This window comes from Erigeron canadensis, chromosome 2 (assembly GCF_010389155.1).
Source record: "Erigeron canadensis isolate Cc75 chromosome 2, C_canadensis_v1, whole genome shotgun sequence".
In the NCBI taxonomy this organism is placed as follows: Eukaryota; Viridiplantae; Streptophyta; class Magnoliopsida; order Asterales; family Asteraceae; genus Erigeron; species Erigeron canadensis.
Window position 1 is genome coordinate 32,093,185 of NC_057762.1, and position 18,560 is coordinate 32,111,744.

Genomic DNA, 18,560 nt, shown 5'->3' on the forward strand with positions numbered 1-18,560 from the left:
AAATTTTTGGTGGCTTCTTTAATATCTTGAAAAGGTATACAAAGGTGCTCTGACACTTTAATTAGATCGGTTATCTTGGAATTAGCTGAGGAAGACATGGAGACTTGAAATTACTCGTAATATGAATAAGTGTGTGTGTTTTAAAGCCCGAATTGGACCAAGTACTTGATAGTACCCAGCTCGATCAGTGGTTTGTGGGTCCGTCAAAATCGGATAGGACCATTGAACCAGTATCCCAGTCACACCTTTAACCTTTTATATAAATAAGAGATTATTACAGTTATTAGCTTTCTTTTCCAAAACAATCTTCTCCAAGCCACCACGGGTCTAGATTTACCTGAAGAGGTATGGCAGGAGAAAGAGTCTTTGACTTAGATGTACGTTGACTAATTCAGGATTTAACGTGACAATTTTTCAATATCTTTCTTCTTCTTTTGTTTGAAAAGCAGATTGAAGTGTTTGTTAGTTAAGAAGGCCAAGAGAGATGATCAAAGAAAATCAAACGCAGAGAAATGAAAGGGAAAAAACAGTTTTTTTTTTCTTTCTGTTGAGCTAGAGATCTGTACAGACTTATTTTCAACATCATACATACAGTATAAATTACTACTAAAAAGTCAACTCACCACCTAAACAGCCTATATATATATATATACAGACACACATACAAGGCTGGCTTGCAATTTTTATGTATTTTCTACAACCACCTAAATAATGAAACCAACAAGGCAACAACTACCTAAATAAAAAAATTGCTTTTGGTTGCATACTTGAGGGTCTCAGATACCTCTAACCATGAACATCATGTCAATACAAGTATTGGTTTAACGACATCGAATCACATTTTGTAAGAATGATAAGAAAGCATAAGAAAGCAGCACAAATATATGTAGTTTGGCCTCTATGTAGACTTATCTATAGAAACTGTGGTAGCATTTAGTAACAAAAAACATATATGTCAACAAACTCAAAAGATGTCACTCAATTTCTTTTGAATCTTTACAAAAACTGGAAGGTATCTCTCGTTACATTAGCAATAACATTAGACTCAACTACCTTTACGAGTGGATACTGACAATATAACCTCTCATAACAGACATAGACAGGGTAGATGAAAACTACATATACTGATATACCCTCTTGTTGTCATGCGGACGCGTTATTTTAAGTCTTCCCCTCGAAAAATTCCCCAAGCATCCTATCAAGATCCTCTGCTGTATACCTTATGTACTTGTGAGGATTCTTCCCATTTTCCACAAGTAACCTGTACCAGTACCATGAACATACAACTTTTAAAACCAAAAGAAAAAAAAATGGATTTATAGGTAATGTGTGTGATGACCGGCAGGCACACTTAAGTTACACTAGAAAGACCAAAGAAAGCCAACTCAAGCTCATGTATATGCAATTGAGAGTAAGGGTGTGGATGTGTGTGTATGTGTGTCCCTCCCAAAATTTGAAATTGTTGACCAGGTCTGTGTGACTCATTCTAAAACCTGTCTGACTCGAACCATGTGATCAATAACATATCTAAGCCCTTTCAGTTATTTGAAAGCCGTACCCATAACGTTTTATGAAAGATCTGTATGCAGGTAACAAAACCTCAGCAACAGCAAGTCTCAATGATTCTCGAAGCTCTGAGTCTGGAACAGTCCACTGAGATTGTCTTTGATGAAGCTCCTCGAATTGAAGATTGAATATCCTTAACCTAATAGCATAACATGTTGGTTCTTATCAAATAAATATTTTAGTACACCATTTAAATAAAAAAACAGGTAGTTTTCAAAAACAGACCTCTCCTTTACGAGAGCTCGTGAGGCCCCACTACTGCTTCCTCCGTCACCACCTGATGAGCCCGCTCCTTGTATCGAAAGAGATTGTAGGATCTATCGAGAAAAACACCCAGTTTTGTTAAAACACATTGATTCCAACCCACGCCCACCCAGTTGACGCTAATTCATTTCAACAAGTTGCCCAAGCTGTAGATTTTGCTACCTTTAATACAAAATGATAAACAACAAATAAACTTGATATACCTTGGCCCATGCGATTCGTTTATATTGATTAGCGTGTTGCTGCACAATCCTTCTGTGTCGTTGCACCCAATCATCCCCTAGCAAATCTTTTGCTTCAGACCTAACAGCAAGAGGCAATTTCATAATGTCACCGAAAGATAAGTACTGGCATCACTTAATTCAATGGAGTAGTGGTGGCAATTTCGACCCGATTAGCTCTAAGATTAAGCTTATGATTTATCTATAATGGTAATACCTTACATACAGAAACGGTCAAGGTCGCCCAAAGTGTCTTTTTAATGCATAAAATCTACTAAATTATTATTCAATTATTGCATTATAATTGTAGTAATCATTTTTGTAATCATTTGTAACACACAAATTATTTACAGGAAAAGCTATAAAGATGAAAGACAATAAGTGAGTTCATGCACATACAAAACTATCCATTTTGACCCACCCAGTTTGTGACCTCTACTAGTTACATTCATTAGATATCAAACCTGCGTACGGATCGGACCATATAGTGAATATTGTTCATTAAAAACAAGTTAGTCAATGCTGGATCCTTGTACTGCTTTGACTTCCCTTCCAAATTGGTTTGAAGGGCCTGCATAATTCGCATCGTTACAGATGCCAGCTGAGCGTTGGAGTCGTCTCCCTTTTCGAACTCTTGAAATAGTTGCTTCAGTGTCGATTGATAGCTAAAAACACAATTTTTACAAATTTCAGTTCAAAAACATAGACTTTGATATTTAGTTTTACAAGTTTAATCTTTCTGCTACTCTCTAGTCCATCCATCAATATTTTAAAACTTAATCTTGGTGGAAAGGTTCCGGGTAAAAACTACATATTAACCATCGTATCCGGCTATTATCAGCTATTACTTAAAAGTAAATTAATGGTATTGACTGGGTCAACTGGATTCCTTTATTTGTCCTTGTAAAGGTTATTATAGATATCTGACAAATGGTCAATGATATGACCCATGTCATAGTCGACCCAACCCAGCAAGCCCAAGTCACCAGTGACCCAGGACCCGACCCAACTGACCCAGTCAACAAAACCATCTCTTCAAGTTAAAGGGCATGAACTCTTCAAAACCGTCATTTAGTTTTTCCTACGATGTCATATTTCATGCATGTAGTTAATTAGTTACTTAAGAAAAGTGGCATCATGCCACCATCTGCACACGTTTACTTCAGTTTCCTACTTTCCTTGCATTTATTTAGGAACATGTTTATTTGTTTTTCTATAAATTGTAATCGCTTGCATGATTAATAGTAAGAAGAAATTTGGCAAAGTCTTGTCTCTCTCGTTCTATATTTCTTGGAGCTTAACCCCCTCTAAGGGTAACTATCATTTGGTTCTTTCATTCACGTCTCACTCCTCCACCATGCCTCCCCGCAAAGACACCACTGTTCCTGATGAAACCACTCCTAACACCACTGATCAACTCTTGCAACAATTGATTTCTGTCACCACAAATGCCTCCAAAAACAATGAAGCCATGCTTGTTGAACTTGTTAAAAAAATTGATACCCTTTCCAATCATGTCATGGCAGAGTCCTCTGGTGTTAAATCACCACCTCGCCACCGCTCCCCGCTACGACAACGTTCCACAAACGATCACCACAACCCCCGTCAGCCTAAAATTACACTTCCATTTTTTGATGGTACTAATGTCTTGGATTGGATTTTCCAAGCCGATAACTTTTTCTCATATTACCAAACTCCAGTTGATGAACGTGTCAAACTCGCGGTCTTTTATCTCATCGGTGACGCCCTTTCTTGGTACAAGCATCTTGCCAACAACGAATTGCTTGGTACTTAGCCAGCATTTAAACGCGAAATTGAGTTACAATTTGGCCCGTCCACATATGAGAATAATGAAGCCATGCTTTTCAAGTTGCGTCAAACCGCCACTGTTGCAGTGTATCAAACAGAATTTGAAAAGGTTAGCAACAGAGTTGTTGGTCTTTCACCACAAGCATTACGAAATTGTTTCATATCTGGTCTTCGTGCTGATATTCAAAATGAGATTGCCATTCTAAAGCCTACCACCCTTCACCAGGCATATGCTTTAGCACGTCTAATTGAAGATAAACTTTCCATCCCTACTACAAACACCCAATCATCTCCACATGTTACGTCTACAAATGTATCCTCAATGCCGGCTACTCCCGCCCTTTTACCCGCACTACCTATTGCTACACCCACTTTGCCCACTGCTCGTTTAACACCAGAACAACTCCAACAGCGCCGCGCTGCGGTTCTATGCTTCCTCTGCCCCGATAAATACGTCCCTGGTCACAAGTGTTCTCCACCACAGTTTCTTCTAATTGTTGACAACAATGAGTCCTTATCCAATACCACTATACAATCTCCTGCCGACGATCCATCATTGCCTAGGTTCCTCTCTATCTCCCCGGCACTTTTTTTGGGGATGTCTACTACCACCTCTATGCGCCTCACTGGAACTATCCAAAACCACCCAATTAGCATCCTCGTTGATTCGGGTAGCACCCATAACCTCATTCAACCTCATGTTGCTTGCATGTTGAATTTGGCAACCCACCCCACAACACCTTTTCCGGTTTACGTTGGTAATGGGGAACCACTTGATTGCACCGGGTTTTGTCCCAACGTTCCAGTAACTTTAAATCACACCTCATTTCCAGTTTCTCTGTTCTTATTGGTATTTAAAGGTTGTGAGCTTGTCTTGGGGTTTGATTGGTTGCGCTCTTTGGGACCAATCACCGCAAACTTTGCGGTTCCATCCATTTCGTTTTACTACAATAAGAAGCTCGTTACTCTCACAGGTGCACCGCTGAAAACAATTTCGTCTAGCGTTAAGATTACCGACCTTGAGGACAAGGTCGCTTCTCATGGGGTGGGCAATGATATGACCCATGTCATAGTCGACCCAACCCAGCAAGCCCAAGTCACCAGTGACCCAGGACCCGACCCAACTGACCCAGTCAACAAAACCATCTCTTCAAGTTAAAGGGCATGAACTCTTCAAAACCGTCATTTAGTTTTTCCCACGATGTCATATTTCATGCATGTAGTTAATTAGTTACTTAAGAAAAGTGGCATCATGCCACCATCTGCACACGTTTACTTCAGTTTCCTACTTTCCTTGCATTTATTTAGGAACATGTTTATTTGTTTTTCTATAAATTGTAATCGCTTGCATGATTAATAGTAAGAAGAAATTTGGCAAAGTCTTGTCTCTCTCGTTCTTTATTTCTTGGAGCTTAACCCCCTCTAAGGGTTACTATCAGTCAAACATTACATAAACCATGGGCTAAGGATACAGAAGTGCCACTCTTCCATATGACTAATAGCTTTTCATGAAAATGTTCGGCTACTAGCCAAATGCATTAAACACCCTCTTGATTATGTGTATCTATTAATCAACTTACTCGAATAAGAATTTCACATAGTTGATGACATAGCTTGTGAGTGGATGAACAGTTCCATCTGCAACAGCTGTTCTTGTTGCGTCTTTTTCAACTGCTTCTTCAAAATCTCCAAAAGTGTCTTTTGCCGTTTGGGCAAGTCGCTTTGTCAAACCTAGTGCAGCTTCTCTAATTTCTTTGCAAGCTTTACCACTAAAAAGAGTTTCAATCTGCAAATAATCCGTTTACATGTCTAAATTCTTTCAAAAAATCAAACAAAAATTTCAAGAACTACCAGTTACATCTTCCAATTCATACTAATTTCACTGAAGTTTTATTTGGTTAACTACTTTTGTTCAATTTGAAACTCATTATGATATAATAAAAAAAATTAGAAAATTTTGGTATACATACCTCGGAATGAAGTTCACTCATAATCTCATACATGTCAAGAAGCACAAATAACTTCTCAGGTGATCTTTTGCTTTTGGCAATTGCATCTCCGAAACTAAGCAGCATGGCAACGCTGCCTTTTGTAACCTCAGCAAAACACTGATCCTTAAGGGACTCAATGCCTTCAAACATTTGATCGCAAACTTTTCTTTCAGCAGCAAATAACAATTTTACCTGTTTGACATGATTAACAACTTCCTTAGTTCCTTAAGTAACTTACAATAAACTGTATGTTTGAAACTTTGAATATTTGTCAAATACCTAAACTACCTTTTAGCAACAAACAGTAGACAAATAGGGTAAAGTTATATATACCATTGGTCGTATTTGTAATAATCATAATAGAAAGTAAACAATCTTAAGTTAGAATATTCACGGGAGAAAATTGAAAATTTTATGACAATTAAAAGTATTTTTATTTGTAACAATTATTTCATCTACTTACCGCAATACGCATAAAATGAATCCATGTCCCAATTTTGAGTTCCAAAACCTCCCATTGTATCTTTTGGACGTCATCTTTGCTAAGCTTCTCCACTCCCAACTGGTGAAGGCTTTCTTGCAGGACTTGAGAACGGGTATCCCTAAACCACAAAAACATTGGCAGATACAAGATATCTAATCAGGTTATGCTACAATCAAAACAAATTTTTTCCTCGAAATGCACTAGAATAAACATTATTATAACTTTTGTCACTACAAATCACTTGATGACCACTAGCCATTCAAAAGGATACCAATCTAGATAGTACTTTTACCTGTAAATAATTAGGCACTGCTGAGTATGACCAGCATTCACCATATGTTGAGCTAAATTATGAAGCAAGGGCAGTACCCGGGGTGGTATAAGGACTGGAGGAATATAAATAGCATTTTCTGCAGTGACGTGGTCTGTGTGACTATTAGAAGGATTCTTATTACTTGCATCAGGTGATCCAGATGAAGGCCTTAGCGAACTAGGAAGGCACTCATATAGCCTATCAGGTTCCATTGGTTTGCTGAAAGAATTCAATGTAACATAACAATGATATATATTATTATCTCATGTACATATTTCTAGCTTTCTATAAAAAATAACGATTAAAGATGGAAAATGGTTGGTCGAGAAAGTTCGGGTAACAAGTCAACACAAGTTCGAGGCCTGAGGATAACTTTTGATGTAGATCAGCTCAGTTTGGATTGGGGTGACCTGAACACTTTTTGTCCAAAACTTCAGAATTTAAAATTTATAGACATAAGTTTTGTGTCCATATATGAGTCATAATATATAATTTTTAAGTAAATCGTTTTAAGAATTTTATGCATTTAACTTTAAGTGACTAACTGACTATTAACCTATTTTACCTGTTTCCTTTTGAGATAATCTATTTCTCATATGACCCATATGAGATACAATGTTAACTAAAGCAACCTATCATAAATAGATGGGTCGAAATTGCCATCTGTAAATCTGTAATAAACATGACAATGCTCTACCAGTAACATGGTCCTTCATGCAAAAAACCAAAAAACAAAACTAATGTACACTCGTGGATTTTAAAAGTATGAGATCTAAACAGAAAGTAAAATGGTCCCTCGACTCAAGCTAAAAAAAAACTAATGATCACATTTTATATATTTAAAAGAACTGCTTATGTTTCCTCTTAACTTTTAAAGTCTTGCCCAGGTTTAATTAAATGGGCATTTTAAGACAGTAAAATAAAATACAGATGCCAACAACAATAAGAACATTTACTAGAACATGGAAGAAGACTAATATAAGGGAAAAATCAGAATAATGAAACAAACCTATATGATGATAAGAGTTGTTTAAACTCATTTTCAAGTTTAGAGATGGCCTTGGAAAGCAAATTATTTGCATGGTTGAGTACCCCGTCGCTACTCTTAAAGCTTTTATTGTTGGTAAAAAACCGAATGTTGCTTCTGAGCTGCTCAATAGCTTCAAGATAGCCTTTAAGATTGTCATGTGGACCTTTAAGTATTGTAGCCTCAGCCTACATATTGAAAACATAAATACGCAATCAAATGATTAATTACACTCCATCCGTCCATCCCATAGAAAATAGAGTTGGAGAAATGAGTGGGTGCTAGAACGGATTCTGGTCAAATTGGGGACTCAATGTGTGAATTAAAATGGATTGTGCAGACCCACCAATACTCTTTGTCCATTTTTTAAGTAGTTATTAGCGATACAATTGTACAATTTCTATGAAATAACGATGTAGGAGTGCAGGACATTGTTAGCCTCAGAATACATATTAAGCGGCTTTTGACCTGTTATCAACAAAATACAACCCAAAGTGACCAGTTCCACAAAAATGAGTAAACGAAAAACCAACCTCACGAGAAAGATCGAATCTGTTTAATATAACATTAGCAGCCTTCAAAGTCTTGTCAATGTTCTCATGAGCTCTACGTATAGCATGTGTCCTTATCTACAACAAATAATTATTACTCCGTATATACATCAACTAGTGTAAGACTGGAAATCCAGACGAAATGCATAATCACAATCAACCCAAAAAATCTGTGTTATTTATAATCAATCAAACCATAGTGAAACAAAAAATTAATAAGGGCGACTATTGCTAATGTATGGCATAAAAGGGTTTACAAAACTAACTCAAATCAGATCAAGATTCCACCTAATTTCCCCTAAATCACAAAAAAAATTAGAATTTCAATAATTCTTCAGAACCCAAACAAATACTTAAAATGGGATTTTTATAATCGAAAGGTGGGTTTTCTATTTTCTATGAAAATTTTTACCTAAAAGTTCAATTTGAATGCATTTTCTATTTTTCGTTTTCCTTACAAACTTTTCTAGACAGGCGCCCCAACTGCAACTAAACGCATCTGTAACATCCTTCTTTTACACATTTACACCAAACCATACTGCTAAACAATTTCTAAGGTATAGTGTATTTCGCAATTATGAACACTAATTCACATAAAAAGGGTTAATAGTTTAATACAACTAACATACATTAGATCAAGTTTCCACCTTTTTTTCCCCTATATCACAAACTTCTATATAATATCAATAATTCAACCCAAACAAATACTTAAAATGGGAATTTAGAATCAAAAAGTGGGTTTGCTATTTTCTATATAAAATTTCTTCCTTGAGAGTTCAATTGAACAGATTTTCCGTTTTCGTAGAAAATTCCTCTAGAAAAATTCCCCAAATTTTTAACAGCTAAACACAAACTTAACATCCTTCCCTTGCATTTACACCAAACCATATTGCAGCCTAATCAATGTAAATATCTCTACAACTAAACGAATGTGGTTTTCCTTGTTCAAATTACCAAGCGAAGGCGAGTTTTGACTCAAACATGCACAGCCTAACCGAGAACAATTCCAAACCTTTTAAGACGTTTACCTAATGAGGCCTAACGTTTTCGACGACTATGATCACCAATTCTCATAAAAAGGTTTAAAAAACGAACACAAATTAGATCAAGCTTCCACCTTTTTCAACCTAAATCAGAAAATTCTACCAAATTTTCAACTTTTTCACATAATTCAAACAAATATCTAAAATGGGTATTTAGTAAAGTTACAAAAAAATATAAAAATCAAAAGTTGCGAACTTTTTGTACCTGAGTAGGACGCATGGCGGTTTCAAGAGCAGATAAACGATTATCAAAAGAGCCCAAAACAGAAACCATATTATCAGTAATTAACTGACTTTTATTTATTGATTCTCTCATTATTTCAGCTTTTTTGCTTAAATTATCATCCCCTGTTACTGCTGCTGCTCGAATAGGAACCCCCATTTGTGTTTAATTTTGAAAAAATTGGGGAGAATACATAAAAAATATATATTAAAAAAAAGTACTTTTTGTAGAGTGAAAATGAAGTAATGAAATGTTGAAAATTGGGTTTGGAAATTTAAAGGGTTAATGATGATGATGGGTGTGTATGTAAAGAAGCATGTAGAGGTGGTATCATGGCTGGCTAGTTTGTTGGGTTTGGATCTTTCTTACGAAAAGTGTTTTTGATTTCATGGGTCCACCAATCCACCATATTTTATTCCAATATATTTATTCTATTTGTTATTGAGAAAAAAACTATACGCGAAGAGGATTCATTCAGGTAACTATATTAAGGTAATGTTGATATTTGATTGAAAATTAAAGGTAAGTTTTAAAGTTTAATATTTAAGCAAGTGTTAAGATTTTTCCAACTTAACTCAAGTTGAGAAAAAATAACTTGAGATCATCATCTCCAAACTACAAGTTATATGAGAAAGCATTGTTTGGAATAGTAGTAAACATCCATATCATTAAAGACCATTTAGTTAAAATTAGTTAGAGTAAAAGTTTGTCTACAATTTAACATTCAACATAACCGTCAAGATATTGGGGTTCAAAACCCGTAAAACACGACAGTGGACAACTCTTTATCCTATTTTTTAGAGGGAAAAAAATAATATCATAAGAACATGCATGTTTATATTTTTAATATTAAATGTGGGTTGGATAAATAACTCCATGAATATATAAGGTATATTAGTTAAATGAAAAATTATGGTTTAGGATCTCAATGTAACGAATTATACAAAAAAATTATAATTATGTTGTGTAGTGAAATGCTAAATGTTTATTATATTTAATGAACGTTTAAATCTCAGTTATTTGAGGTATCCGACCAATAAAAATTTACAAAAAACTAACAAGTAGATTGCAAAGGCAATAAGAAGTGATATAGATATAGATAGGTATATACAGGTGGATAGGTAGAGATATAGATATATATTGGATACGTATAGTTCTTGCTTTTTTAGTTGCAAAATTCTAAAATTATTTAAGAAAAAAATGGAAAAAATAAGGTTTTTATGATAAGTGTGTTTGATATGTGTATTTGACATGGATAGAAGAAATAAGTGTTATAAGGGGTTATTATAAACGAATGGAGCAAAATGCCCTCATGTGCAGTGCACATGAGAGTTTTGACAGAAACACATTAACAGACGTTAAGGTGAGGGGTGGATAATGAAACAAAAAATCACCTTAAAAGATGTAATGATAAAAATAAAATATAAGGATAAAACTTGATAATATGATAAACCTCAGGGGGTGTAATGAAATTAACTCTTTTTTTTTCATTCTTTTTTTTTTTTAATGTGATTGTGTGAATTATTTCGATGTTTTAATAGTTCTTTTAATTTTTTATGTTAGACTTGAAATTATATCCATCAGTGTGTTTTTTTTTAGTAACTTCAACTAATTAAGATAGTTTAGAATATTATTTTACATAAATAACGTGGTTCAAATTAGATCAACCTATAAGTTTACCTTTGATGATTTATTTTTTTTTTACAGGAATTTTATCTTGATGAATAAACATTAAGGTCTCTTATTCCAATCATAAATTGATTTAAATATAAGTATTCAAAATCTTCTTCAACACTTATAAAACCACTTGAAATTTAAATTTAGATTCCACTGGCACTATATAATACTTCATCTTTCGTACATTACATATATTTTTAAAGAGTCTTGTTGCAATATTGATATACACACTCCACTTAAAAGGCATGGTTAAAGGAAATCAAGATCTTGAACTATAATTATATCCGTGTTCTCAAGTTTCGCAATTATTTTATTGTATTGGTTGAAAGTTTGAAAGTGTATATGTTGTCTCTTCTCCTAATAGGCTAATACAAAACTTGTGTAGCTGATCAAAGAATATAAAACAAAACCAGGTGATAAAAGCAAAACACAATGGTACATAAACTATGTGTCTATGTCTTTTCTACTTTTCAAGTTTCACATCTTTTTTTATTGTATTGGTTGAAATTTGAAAGCGGTATATGTTGACGGTTCCAGACTTCTGGTAATATAAAAGTTTGGTAGTAGATTAAATAATATAAAACAAAACTATGTGATAAAAGCAAATCAAAAGGGTGCATAAACTATGGCTTTTTATTTTTATAATAAAAAACTTGACCCGTTCTAGACTTCTAGATATCATCTTTTTAACTGGTCGATAAGGAATGTGAATCGCCAATGTATAGATTCACGTTTGTGTTAGTAAACTAGCAAAAACGTAATTGGTCTATTAGCAAATGAACTTTCTTGCTTAACAATGCATGGAGTAAGTTCATATCTTTATATGATCTACATATCGTCGTCGTGAGTCGAAAACTTATACATATATAGAATTACTAGCGTTGTACCTGCTCGATGCAGCGGAGAATAAGAAAAAAAGTCGATGGTTTGATGGTGGTTTGTGGGGCGGGGGCGATGAAAAAGAAAAAAAAAAATAAGCCAGCGGCAGTGGATGGTGGTTTTTGGGGCGGTGGTAGATGGTGTTTATGGAGGACAGCGTACATAGAAGGTGGATTGCAGCGATGGATGGTGGTATTTGGGGCGGTGGTGGATGGTGTTTATGGGGGGAGAAAATCAGAGAAGGGGGGAGGGAGAGAAAATCGGAAATCGGATGAACGTATGTGTGTGTAATGAGCGTGGTGGAGAAAAAATAGGGTAGTGTAAATTAGGAGGGCATAAAAGACATTTTAAAGGTAGATGTGTTAAAAGAGGGGTGAGGTAGTTTGCTTATTAAAGGAGTTTTGATAGGTCATAGATTATGGATGACAACGATGTTATTGTAATTTTCACTTCTAACTAATTTTATTTTTAAATACACATTCTAAAATGCTATTTTAATTTTACATCCAATACTAATTTTAGTTTAGAATTCTTAGCTTTTATATTATTTTGCTCTCGACCCTTGGCTTTTTTCTTCATTTCTAAACGTCTAAACAAAAAAATAGGTCCATAATAAAGCACAGGGGAAAAATCCCCCTTGTCATATACGATTTTTATTATATAGAAGAAAATGGTTGATCGAATTAACCAGTGCCTCAACCTATCCATCAAGAGCATTAAGAGTAAGACCCTAAACCACCAATTACACTCATTTATTTATGTGTAACGAGAGAAAATATTTCGAATGACTTGTTTAATAAAAGAAAATGAAATTTTAAGAACACCCGTATAATTTTTATAATTTATCGATCTACGGTTTTTGAGATAAAATATTTTGAATGAATTAGAGGAAAATAATGATTTATGAAGGAGATGAAAAAAAATGAGTATTTGAGATTTGAGGAGATAGTGAAAAATGTGTGGTTGAGATTTAAGGGTATTAGGCCGGTGCCAACGCTCATCTTGGAGCTCGGCGTACTTTCTCTTCCTCTCTTCCTGGGTTGGCAGGGAATCATCTTGGAGCTCATCCTTCTTCGCTCTTCCTCCCATTGTCAGTGGCGGAGCCAGGAATTTCAACCTGGGGTTATCGAATAGTTTTCATGATAGTAACAAGTGTAAAATTAAACTACAAAATTAAATTATACCAGTATGGGGTTGCTAATTATCTTTAAACTAGAAAAATACATAGAAATAGTACTAGATAAATAGAGTTTTATACAAATTGTGGGGTTTCCATGATCAGCCTTAGCCACCACATAGCTCCGCCATTGCCCATCGCTGAGTGAGGAAGAGCTGTGCGGGCCTGGTTACAACGTAAACTAGGGGGGAAAAAAACCTTTTTGGTTTAAATAATTTTTTTTTTGGTGAGGAAGAGATGGGAAGAGATAAGAAAGAGGTAGGGTTAGTAGTGAGTGAGTAAAAGGTGATTTAGGAGAGAGAAAAGTTGATGTGGTAGTGAGGAAGAGGGAGGAAGAGCTTTAGCGTTGACAGGGGCCTTATAGATATATATGGTGGAGATGTTTAATTTAGTGAATAAAGAAGAGGGGTATTTTTGTCAGTTCAAAACATTTTTTTAAAAAAAAGGGTCATCTTTTATAAGATAACGAGAGATAATGTCCGCGTGTTGCGGCGGTGAGATGGTGGGGTTATAGGTCATAGGAGGTGATAGCCAAATGCTTTAGCCGTACGGACTCCGCCATCGGATTTTAAAATTCATCGAAAGTATATCGAATGACATCTCTAATGAAAGAGCGTGAAAATTTAAGAACACCGATACAACTTTTATAATTTATCGATATACGGTTTTTGAGATAAAAATTTTTGAATGAATTTATAGAAATAAAGTGATTTATGGAGCAGAGAAAAAAAAATAAACGGTTGAGATTTGAGGAGAAAGAAAAAAAATGAGTGGCTGAGATTGAAGGTTATGATAAGTATATTAGGTAGAGTTGTTTAAATTAATGAATAAGGAGTAAAAGTATTTTAGATAGTTCAAGTAATCTTTTCTTAAAAAAATGAGCAAAATGCTTTATAAGATAGTATTTGATATTTGATATAAATATTTACGCCAACATATGAAACTTGATAAGTTTATTTACATTTGACAAATTAGATACTAGATAGCATGTTAAGGTATATAACTCTACAAGTGTAATAATGCTAAAAAATCAAACTTCACACCCCTAACCCTAAAATAAGTAACACATGTTCACTTCACACCATTTATTTGTCTCCCTTTCTTTCATACGATCACTTTCGAGTATGACAGTGTCTATCATCACTAACACCCCGACCATCGCCTTTCGTATCCATCATCACCACACTTAACTATTGTTTCTTAAATGGTATCGCTGCAATGCGCAGATACCCATCTAGTTGTATTAAAAGAAACACGAATGACGAGTACTCTATAAAAACAACTAAATTTGAGATATAGTCTGACACTTGGTCTAAATTAACTAAAACAAATTAAAAACTTATAATTAGTTAAGTTTATCTCTAATTATTTTATAGGAATAAAGAAAGAAAGAAACTTTTTAGTGGCGTTTCGGCGGGTTTTGAGTATCAATGCCTCGACTTTGTATGAGAAGGTTAAGATGTAGACAGACCTTACCTTTACAAAGAGATTGCTTTCATTCTTTATCTAACTGATAGAAGATACCCTTTGACCTTTATATGACATGATGATGGAACTCATACCCTTTAAAGTTCCTTTAAAGTCGTGATGTTTACAACAAGAAGCTGCTTTAACCATTTTGTAAAAATCAAAGATTGAATTATTGAGTTGTGATTTTAAAGTTATTTTTCAACTGATTTTGGAATATGAAAAGAAGGGTATTGTAGTAAATTTGATAGTGAAATCAATAACGGATTAGGCAAAAATAACAAAAAAGCAAATACAAGAACCCACCTCGAAAGACACTTTAATGGCAACAGTATGCCGATATTCCTTCATCGTCTCTAGCAACCACCCCCAAATCCATTTCCCCCAAAAACTCCTCCCCACTTTCTTTATCTTCCCGAAATACCCTCATAAACCCATCAAATTTACCAGACTGCCACTCACCCATCACCACTCATTTGCAACAACATCATCATCGTCAAAAATGGAAACACCTCCTAATGGTTACAGAAGAAACGTTGGTATTTGTCTCATTAATTCTTCCAACAAGGTCTTTTCTTTTCCCTTTTTTTAATCTTTTTTTCTTTTTAATAAATAAATATTATAGTTTTAGACTTGATTTTTGTAATTAAAGTGTGTACTGATAATGGGTGTTGGTTAAATTTTTGGGTGTTAGATTTTTTCAGCATCAAGATTAGATATACCAGATGCTTGGCAGATGCCTCAGGTATAATTTAATGATTTTTTTTTTTGGTAGTTTTCGATACCTGTTATTGTATATATTTAAGTCGACACGCTTTGCTGGTATGTGTATGTGACTTCCAAAACATAGACCCGAAATTAATAAGCTTTACTTAGTTATCAGATGGTCGGCATGTTTAGGCGTATGAATTTTAGTCGTATGTATCCTCTTACCTAGTGATCATTGTATAAGTTGCCATCTTACCGGCTTATAATATATTGGTAGAGGTAATAGACATACATTATTCATATATAAAGTTTGATACTTGTGATGGTTCTTTTGGAAGTTTGATACGTACAATAGTTAACTTGACAAATTATATGCATTCTCGCAAAACTTAGCTCTTGGAAACAAGCAACCCCAAGCAATGAAGAATAATAATTAGAAAACTGGTAAGTTAAAGTTAGGGATTGATGAAGACGTGAAGCTGATCTGATAACTTTTGAAATGAAGAATAAGAATTAGGTAACATTTGAAAGGGATTATTTTGAGATAAAATTCAACCCAAATCAATTTATTCCTTAAAAGAGTCAAAGTTGCCTGCTTTTTCTCATATAGCTCATGGAACAGGGTGGCATTGATGAAGGTGAAGATCCAAGGGCTGCAGCCATCAGGGAATTACGAGAAGAAACTGGTGTTACTTCAGCAGAAATTCTTATGGAGGTTTTGTATCCTGGATATATTTTTTGTTGCCATTAAAGCGTTATAAACTTATAATGCATTAAAACTCAAGATATAACATGGTGTTATAACTATCGATTTGAAGTTAAACTATGGAGCTTATTTGTAGATTTACATTCTAACAACAAGCTTATAAAGTGTTGAAACTTAAAATTTCTTGTTATCTCTTAACGTGCAATGAGCTCGCAATTATGATCCCTTTACCTTTTTGATTAAGGTGGGCAAATGCCAAATAGGCTGGTTCAACATGTCGGTAATGGGTCAAAAGGGGTAGTGTTATGTAAGGTCGGGCTGGGTTGACATGAATGTTTCTATCTAAACAATTTACCTTATAAATTATTCACATGTCAATATAGTTACTAGTTAGAAAGACTGTATTATGTTATTAATAATGTAATATATTGAATACAATGATTTAAGAGGTTTTAACCACCACTAAGGTGGCCTAGTGTTCTGGCATCCTGGTGTGGTGTCTTATGTTTGAACCTTCTGATGTAAACATCTTGGGTGTGGTCAGGGAAAGGGTTGAAGTACGTGTAACTTGAACTCGGGAAATCTTCTTCGTATATTGATGTTAGTGGTCAAAAAAGAAATTGGTCAATTTTCGGCCCGTTTGCTTTGTAGCTATTTTTTTTTCCTTTTTTTTTTTCAATTTTTTACACATTTTTAGCCAAGTCTAAAATTCCACCTCTAGAAGTCTACAGTCTGGCGTTCATCTCACATCTTCCAACCTGCAATTCATAAGCTTTTTCCTTTTGCAGGCTCCACATTGGTTGACCTATGATTTTCCTCCACCCGTCAGAGAAAAGCTTAGAATCCGATGGGGCTCTGACTGGAAAGGTCAAGCACAAAAATGGTAAGTCGATTATGGTGGCACAATTACAGCTTTTGTATTATAAGTCTGTATTTAGTTTTTTATTATATAAAACCACCTCATCACACTGCAGGTTCTTATTCAAGTTCACTGGAAAAGATGAAGAAATTAACCTTTTGGGTGATGGCAGTGAGAAGCCGGAGTTTGGAGAGTGGTCATGGATGTCACCAGAACAAGTGGTTGATCGGGTGAGTTCACTTTTTTTTACCACTTAATACCACTCACCCTTTTACTTTCATTGTATAGAGGTGACAGAGTGGGCCAGTTGGGTAACGGGCCGGCTGGCAAAAACTTGTTTGTCCTCCACTTTTATATATTGTAAATATTTAAATTTAATGCTTAAATATTCTAGGATTTTTTAAAGAAAATTTGGGGGTTTATGCATTTTGAACACACTCCCGATGATTTTTAGCCAGTTTGACCCATTTAATCTATTTCTGTACATCCATAGTCTTAAATTTACCTCATTGGACAAAAGGTAACGTGATTATCATCTTATGTTGCAGGCTGTGGATTTCAAGAAACCTGTTTACAAAGAGGTGATCAGTGTTTTTTCTCATCATCTTCAGTGAAGAACTTCTTGATCTTTAATTTCTACCTGATAATGAACTAGTTTCTGGCTTTATCGTTGTAAGCCCATAAAAGAAACTCAACTTGTTCACTTTGGAATATCGTCCTTTTATAGGATTGATTTGGATCGTTTCCATCATCGTGTAACATTGGCCCTCTGTTTTCAACTCAAGTTTATGGGGGAGGACCCTTTTAAGTTTTAACAAGTGCAACCATATACTTCTGGAGTTGTGGTTAATGCACAATTATCTGTGGTGTTGAGTTTCTGCTCAAGACAACACAGGTTTTTTAGGATTTTCGTATGTGTTTGAACTCTGTATGAGGAACATATAAGGAGGCGTTTATATCTAAAATGTTTGTACTTTTAAATGAAAAGCAAACTACATGCCACAAATTAGTAGTATGACTAATAGAGACTTTTGTGCTGAAGATTCGAGTTCAATATTAGATTTGTAACGTGTTTAGAAAGGAGAAGTCATGTCTTTTTGAAAGGATAAGTTCATCCGGTATATGTGGACGGCTGGACACGATGCAATCCATGCCAAACCACCTTGGATCAAATCTATATCTATATCTATAAAACATATTGGATACCTATTTTAAGAAATTTAAGTATTTTTTTTAGTATCCCCATTTTACCCCTAACTATCTATACTATATAATAAAACAAATCACTTTTTCTCTTTTATTCACTAATTTAAACATCTCCATCTGATATATTTATAATATCTTTAATGAAATAATTTACAGTATAGATCCTCCAACACTTAAAATAATTACAATATCACCTTTAACATCAAATACTTTTACATTCACCCCATCGTCGCCCCTATCACCATCCCCATTGCCGCTCCTGCTACCGTCACCGCCACCACCATCACCCCACCGCCGCCGCATTGTGCGGGTATAAGTCTAGTTCAAACAAAATGTTAATGAAGATATAATTTCAAGTTGCATGAAATTATACAATTTTAAAGTATGTT

The 18,560-nt window shown here is 34.7% G+C and overlaps 2 protein-coding genes across 2 annotated transcripts; one reads left to right on the plus strand and one right to left on the minus strand.

Moving 5' to 3' along the window:
• Positions 1-953: 953 nt before the first annotated feature.
• LOC122589471 (exocyst complex component EXO70A1-like) lies at positions 954-9,770 on the minus strand. Its single transcript, XM_043761762.1, has 12 exons — positions 9,475-9,770; positions 8,209-8,304; positions 7,658-7,863; positions 6,628-6,867; positions 6,315-6,453; positions 5,831-6,043; positions 5,441-5,646; positions 2,516-2,716; positions 2,034-2,133; positions 1,792-1,883; positions 1,559-1,705; positions 954-1,261 (listed from the first exon to the last, which is right to left on the minus strand). Exons 1-12 carry the CDS (start codon positions 9,649-9,651, stop codon positions 1,162-1,164), a joined length of 1,917 nt encoding a protein of 638 aa, XP_043617697.1. The 5' UTR covers positions 9,652-9,770; the 3' UTR covers positions 954-1,161.
• A 5,163-nt stretch (positions 9,771-14,933) lies between these two features.
• On the plus strand, positions 14,934-17,952 carry LOC122586867 (nudix hydrolase 26, chloroplastic-like). Its single transcript, XM_043758879.1, has 6 exons — positions 14,934-15,260; positions 15,387-15,437; positions 16,023-16,115; positions 16,895-16,989; positions 17,081-17,195; positions 17,514-17,952. Exons 1-6 carry the CDS (start codon positions 15,015-15,017, stop codon positions 17,577-17,579), a joined length of 666 nt encoding a protein of 221 aa, XP_043614814.1. The 5' UTR covers positions 14,934-15,014; the 3' UTR covers positions 17,580-17,952.
• Positions 17,953-18,560: the final 608 nt, after the last annotated feature.

What these genes read in the sequence shown, in the direction of transcription:
- LOC122589471 (XM_043761762.1), bottom strand. Translation starts at nt 9,651, where the DNA reads ATGGGGGTTCCTATTCGAGCAGCAGCAGTAACAGGGGATGATAATTTA. An exon ending in CAGTGCCTAATTATTTACAG is followed by an intron (nt 6,454 to 6,627) that starts GTAAAAGTACTA and finishes TTTGTGGTTTAG; the next exon opens with GGATACCCGTTCTCAAGTCC. An exon ending in TATGTGAAATTCTTATTCGA is followed by an intron (nt 2,717 to 5,440) that starts GTAAGTTGATTA and finishes TTGTGTTTTTAG; the next exon opens with CTATCAATCGACACTGAAGC.
- LOC122586867 (XM_043758879.1), top strand. Translation starts at nt 15,015, where the DNA reads ATGGCAACAGTATGCCGATATTCCTTCATCGTCTCTAGCAACCACCCC. An exon ending in TCATTAATTCTTCCAACAAG is followed by an intron (nt 15,261 to 15,386) that starts GTCTTTTCTTTT and finishes TTTGGGTGTTAG; the next exon opens with ATTTTTTCAGCATCAAGATT. An exon ending in CAGAACAAGTGGTTGATCGG is followed by an intron (nt 17,196 to 17,513) that starts GTGAGTTCACTT and finishes CTTATGTTGCAG; the next exon opens with GCTGTGGATTTCAAGAAACC.